This window comes from Catharus ustulatus, chromosome 1 (assembly GCF_009819885.2).
Source record: "Catharus ustulatus isolate bCatUst1 chromosome 1, bCatUst1.pri.v2, whole genome shotgun sequence".
Taxonomy (NCBI): Eukaryota; Metazoa; Chordata; class Aves; order Passeriformes; family Turdidae; genus Catharus; species Catharus ustulatus.
Window position 1 is genome coordinate 78347141 of NC_046221.1, and position 7886 is coordinate 78355026.

The window sequence follows — 7886 nt, forward strand, 5'->3', positions numbered from 1 at the left end:
GTTACCAATTAGTAACAGAATCGTGGGATCGCAGGGTTTACTGACAGCTTGGGGCCATGCAGGCTTGGATCGGTCCCACTTTTCACCTCCTGGGGCCATGCGGGCTCGGATCGGTCCCGCTTTTCCCTGCCGGGGCCAGGCGGGCTTGGATTGGCCCCGCTTTTCCCCTGCCGGAGCCGTGTAGGCTCAGATCAGCCCCGCTTTTCCCCCACCGGGGCTGTGCGGTCTCTGGCTCGGCTCGGGGTCGTGCGGCCTCACACTGCTGGGTTGGCAAATTTCTGAACCTCATCAATATATTGGCTGCATGTGATTATAAGCCGCACTTCCGGGTTCAGACCAAAATTTTAGTCAAAATGGTGCAGCTTGTAATGGTGAAACTACTGTAATTAAAATATTCATTCTTTAAAAACAAATTATATTCTATACTTGCATTATCAGTTTACTCATTTAGAAAGTTATGTGAGGATTATACAAGAAAACAGATTTAGAGAAACACAAAACTTTTGAAAAAGCAAGGAAACTCCTATATTAAAAGAAATTTACTGCTATTTTCTGGATGGACAAGACAGAACTTGGGAGTTAGTCATGTGTTTTTTAAGGCAAACAGGAGTGCAATGCAGTTGTTGATGGATGTTAAAGATGATCAGACTTGACAAAAGCTGCAATGTGAAGAGAAATGGCTGTATTTGGAGGAACTGGAAGAGGAAAAAACAAGCAGGGTTTAACAAGTACACCACACGGAAGGAATAGTGTTAAAAATTAGGTGCAATTCCATGGTTGAAAGAGCAGTACAATTTAAAATGATGGATAAGAAATGAAGAATAGAAATTATCTATGAACTAAAGATTAATCTGTATTTGGAAGTTAAACTTATGCACATAACTGAACCTTCAAGCATGCTTGCACAAAAATTCAGACTTAAATCCAGTTTATATGCCATGGTATAAAACAAACCCCAGTTGGAAATTAGGCAATAAAGTAAAAGTCAAAAAACTAATTTTGCTTGGGAAACAATATTTTGCCACTCTTAGGTAGTGAAATTTTAGTGAGAAAGCTACATATTCATTTACCTGTCAGGAAAATAAGTTCTGATAAAGGGCTTACCATTACCTTCTCCAAAAATGCCCAAATTTTTTTTGTAGGCATTGCAGGAAGATCTGTGTCTGAATATGTAACTGCTCTGGTGCAGCTTATTCTGAGAATTATGGCACCAGGATCACATCCCACTCTAAAGTTGTTCATCTCTAGGGTGTGTTACAGTGTTTTACAAGAGTAGAAATATGTATAAAAACTAACTGGCATTTTTCATCGCAGGAATCATGTTGGTGTGTTCTGCTATACTAATAAATAGAAAAAGCATATTTAAGAAAAAAATTCTTTAATGTTGAAATATAATTTGAAATGTTAACTTCCCTTTCAAAAATATCTGTTTGATAAAATGCCATTTTCATCACAAAAAATAGAAAACTTCATATGAATTACTGTCTTAGGTGTTGATTTGAATTTAAAACAATGAACCAAAGATAAAAACTACCTGTGACAGCTAAAATTATTTTTGGCAAGTATAGCTACAAAAATATATGTGCACATGTACTACCACATGAAAAATAGAGATGTTCAGAAAAACTTATATAAGACATTTGTTGAACATATGTTTAGTTTTTATATTTTACAGAATAAATATTAAGTCAATATGTGTGAATGCTAAGTTATTTTAATGCTTTTCATATTCTGTGATCAGACAGCTCTATCAAAAACCTAGGTGTATTTGCATTTTTTGTTGTTGTTTGTTTGCTTGCTTTTTTCCTGCAGCTTATTCAAACCATAAGTGCAGTAGACAAAGATGACCCTCTTGGTGGACAAAAATTTTTCTTCAGTTTAGCTGCCGTTAACCCTAACTTCACTGTTCAGGATAATGAAGGTAAAATTCATGCCTGTTCCAAGGAAGGAGTTTTATCTTTTCTATCTGGCTACATTCCTGAAATATATTTGCTTTTGATGTCTATCAATATGTAGAGAAGCTGTGAAGGTTGCTACTATCAAGAATACTTTACCTGACTGAGGTTTAGGACTTCTACATTTATCAACTTCTGTGTAAGTGAGGCAAAAATGTGATTGAAAAAAAATTAGAAAGAAAATCAGAAAAGTGTTAGCTTGGAATAATAGACAGATGAAATACTTGACTTGAAAAAATACTTGAAAAAAACCTTTCAAAAATGCCTTCAGCTGACAAGTTGAAGTTTTTCACTTTAGCTTTTTGTCACATAGTTCTGATTCCCCTGTTTTGCTTCTTTCTGACCATTAATAAAAATGATGATTCTGAGAGCCACTTTGGTTTTTCTTTTCATCCTTTCTCAATTTGTCTTTATCAGAGAAAATTTTCAGAAGCTTCTGTTGGGGAAGTGAAACTATTAATTTTGGCCTTCATTATTAGTATGACTAATTGAAAGGAGTCTAGATTACAGAAGAAATAAATGAGAGGGGACATGGTATCAGCCTTCAAATGTGTCAAAAGCATAAAAGCAATGGGAATAATCCTTGGTTTCTAATGGATAGTTCAGGATGTAGTAGACAAAAGCAACAGCAAAAAAAAATTTCTAACAGTAGGGAAAGCAATTAAATCAAATCATTTGGGTACCTTATAAAATCCCTTGCAGAAGAGGTATTTAAAGATCCATAAGACATGCAATTTTTGATGTTGAGTGAAAGCAAATAGTGTTAAAATGCACAAAACCAGTGGAGAGAAGCAATTTCCCAAAATTGCCAATTTCCCCATATTGCCAATTTCCCAAATTCCCAAACCAAAGTTTTTCACATCTTGAAGTCTATGAAATAAATGCATGATTAAAGTTAAACAAAGGTTATATCTTGGTGACTAGGTCTTGAGTACAGAGAGGTATAGATCTTGATATTTCTTTGCTATCTCTAATTTTCTTCCTTTTTGCACATGGGTTATTTTTGCTGTGCCTGAAGTTGTCTGTGAGAATAGCTAACCACATAGCTCAAGCAATCCACAAATAAGATGAAAATTAAATTTTCCTTTTAGTGTACACTAAGCCTGTATTTTCTCTCTTTTGGACTAAGAAGTTATCAACTCTGGTGTTGGCTGCCACTCTCTAGTGTTGTAGCTCTAACAGCAGAAGAAATAATCTCTCCATGTTAATCATTCTTTCTCTCTCTTCCCTTCTCTCTGGTCACTCAGTGGACAGCTTTTGATGCTTGAAGTATCCTGCACACAACTAACATTTGTCTGCCAGAGATACAGTTTAGTAAGTTCAGGTCTCAGAAATGTGTAGGAATACCTACCATCTTTTACGTTTTCTGAATTCCTAAGACAATTTCTATCAAAACAAAACAAAATAAAACAAAAAAAAAAAAGCCCTACCTCATTTTCTAAGGTACATAATTCATTGTTCTACAGTGTGTTGAAAGTGACTTGGTATAGCAAATCTCATACTGAGTTAACAGCATTCCTGTGAGTGGTGTCACAGATGATCCATAGAAAGAATCTTCCACAATGGAGTGCTTGTTGAACTCCACATAGTGGAAGGTGATTTTTCCTCAATTGGTCGCTGCATTTCAGGGTTTCAGCCCTGAACTGTAACTGTGTCACACACTGCATGCATTAATCTATAAAACATTTTTAAGCTTTGAGAAATCCTCTTTTTCAAATTACACGCAAAAGTGGTGCAGAGGCTCAGAGAAGCAGGTCAGATGTACCTACAAACTTATAAATAGCTTTCTGATCAAATGGGAATGTTGTTAGAAAAACAGAGATATCACTTTGATGAAACAAACTGTTTTTAAGTCATATAAAATATGATGATTTACGTCTACTATAAGTGATATGGCTTCAGTTCATATAGCCTACAACAGTGTCTTTTAATCGATCTAGATAACACTGCCAGGATTTTGACGAGAAGGAATGGCTTTAGTCGGCACGAAATAAGTACTTACCTGCTCCCGGTGGTGATATCGGACAACGACTACCCGATCCAGAGCAGCACAGGCACGCTGACCATCCGGGTGTGTGCCTGTGACAGCCGGGGGAACATGCAGTCCTGCAGTGCCGAGGCCCTGCTCCTCCCTGCCGGTCTCAGCACGGGGGCTCTGGTGGCCATTCTTCTCTGCATCATTATCCTGCTAGGTAAGGAGAGAAACGCACCTTCTCCTACCCAGGAACAAATATTTAAGACCTGACTCATTTCAAAAAATTATGCAGTTTGATAGAACTAATGATCCAGGATTTTGCAGGAAGAATATAACTGCAGCTTAAAATAAAAGGGAAAAAACAAAGACAAACCCTGGTTATCTGCTAATTTAATGCTGTAAATAAGAATTCACGTCACCAACTGTTAAAACTATCACTGTGCAACCAGAAGCTCATTTATGTTCTTTCACTAAATTGTCCAAAAAAAGAAAGTTCAGAGAGGATGAAGAGTATAATCAAAAATTTCTTTCATGTCTTTAATTTTAGATTGTTTTTAAAGAAAAGTCTCTTTTTCATTTAAATAACTACTAAAAATCAATATGCAGTATATATTTCACATATAATGTAACAGTAAGCAGTAATTTTACTACATCAAAGCCCTGTCTATCCAGTAGTTTCAGTGCCTTAATAAAAGAAAAAAAAAGAAAATTTTGTAAAACCTCCATTTTGAGGTTTTCAGAATAACACTTAATGACCTATAATTCAACTCAAACTCACTTTTTAACAATATCCTTTGAGCTTGGAAAAGGAAAAATATCTTCAGCATAGACCTGGGTATTTTAAAGCTCATTACAACTACAGAAGGAGCATGCAGACAATCTCATGGTCCTGTAAAGCAGAGCACACAAATAGGTTTTTGATATGGACTTTATTGTGCTACCATTAAACAGATAGGGGTGTTTATTCAGTTATCAAAAAAATGAGTTTGTGAAATGTAGCTGAAATTTAGATCTTGTACCTGGTGGATTTGCTGCTACGAAATTGTTAAATAGAGCTCTTTACCCATTCTTTGTTTTCCTCTTTAAGTTATAGTGGTGCTATTTGCTGCTCTGAAGAGGCAACGAAAGAAGGAGCCTTTGATCCTCTCTAAAGAGGACATCAGAGACAACATTGTGAGTTACAATGATGAAGGCGGTGGAGAGGAGGACACCCAAGCCTTTGATATCGGCACACTGAGGAATCCTGCAGCTATCGAAGATAAGAAGCTTCGACGAGACATTATCCCTGAAACATTATTTGTGCCCCGGAGGACTCCTTCGGCACCAGACAACACAGATGTCCGAGATTTCATTAACCAAAGGCTAAAAGAGCATGACACTGACCCCTCTGCGCCACCATATGACTCGCTTGCGACCTATGCCTATGAAGGAAATGATTCCATAGCTGAATCTTTGAGCTCCTTGGAGTCAGGTACTACCGAAGGAGACCAAAACTATGATTACCTCCGAGAGTGGGGGCCTCGGTTTAATAAGCTAGCTGAGATGTACGGTGGAGGAGAAAGTGACAAAGACACTTCTTAACCTACAGTAGGCTACTTTTTTCTTTTCCTTTGAGCGGAAGTAATTTTACAGACACCTTCTGCACTCAACAGTATTTAACATTCAGGAAAATTTTCCTGCCACTCAGCACAATGGTTTCCTTTTAAAATTTGTTTTAAATTTGTCCATTAATGTCATTCATTCTTTCTAGTAGGATGCCACTTGGAATATATACAGTATTTTATTTAATCAACTTCCAAGAGCCAAAGCTATGGAAATTCAGTGTTGTACATTTTAGTAAGTAAAATTAAAAATATCTCATCTTCAGAAATTTGAACGGGGTGATAATCCCTTAAGCAACCTCATGTACAAGCCGCTTCTGTTAGGTACATGTCCTATTCCTGCAAGTTCAGCTTTTCAGATGGCAAAGAAGAAAAAAATCCAGTATGTCCTGTTCTGTACATTAAAATAAAACAAAATGTACACGTGGTGTTAATAAGTGTAATATGCAGCTGGTTTAAAAAAAAAGTTTGTGCAACTTCACTTCATCAAATTCTATCTGCCAATGTTTTATATTTATATTTTTGTATTTATTTTTAAAAAATAAACCAGTTTTTACAACTATGTTAATGCCTGCCTGCCTGTTCTGGACATGAGTTTCAAACTTGAAGAAAACATGGAATTTCTCCAGTGACATCACAACCAACTATTAGTACTTCTGTGTTGATGTATTCTCCATACATACAATACAGTCTAAAGTGCTTGTGCTCACTGAGACGGGAAGAAGTTATACACTTGTTTGCTCAAAGATCTACTTTCTACAGTTCAGTGTTTAAGAGAATTTTTTTGTTTTTTTTTTTAACTAAACTAATCATTATCTAGTGTAGAAAGATGAATCACTATCTTGTGTCAACTCAAACAGCCTTATTCTAATAACATGTTGGCACAATTTATCTGTCCTAACACATAACATCAGTTTCAAAATCTCAGTTTATTTGTTCTATAGTTCTCCATTTTGAATCCTACTTACACCATCAGAAGGGATCTATAAGTACAACAGATAAAAAGTAAAAAGATGCTCAATCATTTTTAAGCTCTATTTTTCCAAAGACAAATAATTCGCTGACAAACACTACATAGTTTTTCAACCTTTAAAGCTGCCAATCTGAAGACTGAGAAAGTGTCACAAAAACTAGCATCCTCTCCCCTCAATTTACGGAGTTTTCTCAAGTCTAATAAAAAAGAAACCTGAACAACTAGTCAATTGTAACCAAAAATATACTTCAGCTATCACAAAACATAATAGATATCCAAAAACATTTTGAAATGTCTCTTCATTTAATCTTTAGGTTACAAAAGTTTTGTACTAGACAAACACTGCAATTTCGAAATGTTGCTGAGATTAAATAATTTCAGAGCCAGAGCAGTATGTTACAAGGGCTGTATTAGCTACTGTGGGAGAAACACACCTGAAGGTTTATTCCTCCTCTTTTTCTCTTAGCTCATTATTGGCATAAAATGAAGAGATATTGGAAATACATTAGTCCTTTGAAAAGTGGAATACTGCATTCTCTTTTAGTTGGATATTTCTTCTCCTTAATGGGCTGATAAGACCCAGTGAAGCTGAAAGCCAAATACACTACTATTAAGCAATCTATTTTGGTGCAATGGAGACCAAATTTTTATTCATTTAATATCAAGTTAAATTATTTGATCTACTAAGAGACTGTGACTATTATGGATTTTTCTTCATTTCAATCAATAATACTTTCATTAACTAAGAATTTTTTATATATTCCTTAATAGGATGTGAATCTGAGAATATGAAGAAATGTCTTACATAATCAGCATTACAAAGCTTTTTAAAAGTGATACAGGTAATGCAAACAGTAGATCTTCTTAATAATCACCTAATGAACAGGACCTAATTTTTTTCTTCCAAATCCCTATTTGTTCTTCAACAGTATGCTATAAGAAGAAACAAACAAATAATATCCATCCATTAAATACATAAATAGGCAAAAGGCCCTCTTCCAAAACTAATTTAGTCTGCAGCAACACTTAGATCAGTGACCCTACAGTGACACTGGTATTTAACTGAATAGGTACTAGGACAGAAGATAAAATAGGCTGTAAAACATCTGGGTTTTTACATTTTTTCTGACCAAAAAAAAAAAAATTTGGTTAAACGGTCCAGCTAACACTTTTACATACAACTCAGTAAAAATCTCTGGTTTGATTCCAGAAGGAAAAAAAAAAAATACACACATCTCCCTTACTATTCATCTATATCTGCAAACATAAAATAAGACTCCATGACTTTGATTTGCATTACAATACTAATTTGCAAGTAACAACTATAAAGAAATACTTTTCTATCACTGTGTGGAAGGAAGTTACATTACAACTGTTCAGCA

The 7886-nt window shown here is 35.4% G+C and overlaps 1 protein-coding gene across 3 annotated transcripts in view; it reads left to right on the forward strand.

The window, feature by feature from the left end:
- LOC116995757 (cadherin-10) overlaps positions 1 to 6093 on the forward strand; it is a 103036-nt gene extending 96943 nt beyond the window's left edge. For all 3 annotated transcript variants that reach the window (XM_033058713.2, XM_033058705.2, XM_033058722.2), the window contains exons 10-12: positions 1813 to 1921; positions 3896 to 4147; positions 5018 to 6093. In XM_033058713.2, the coding sequence (XP_032914604.1) occupies positions 1813 to 1921; positions 3896 to 4147; positions 5018 to 5511 (855 nt within the window). In that variant the 3' untranslated portion in view covers positions 5512 to 6093. The remainder of the gene's footprint in view (positions 1 to 1812; positions 1922 to 3895; positions 4148 to 5017) is intronic.
- The last annotated feature ends 1793 nt before the right edge of the window (positions 6094 to 7886 follow it).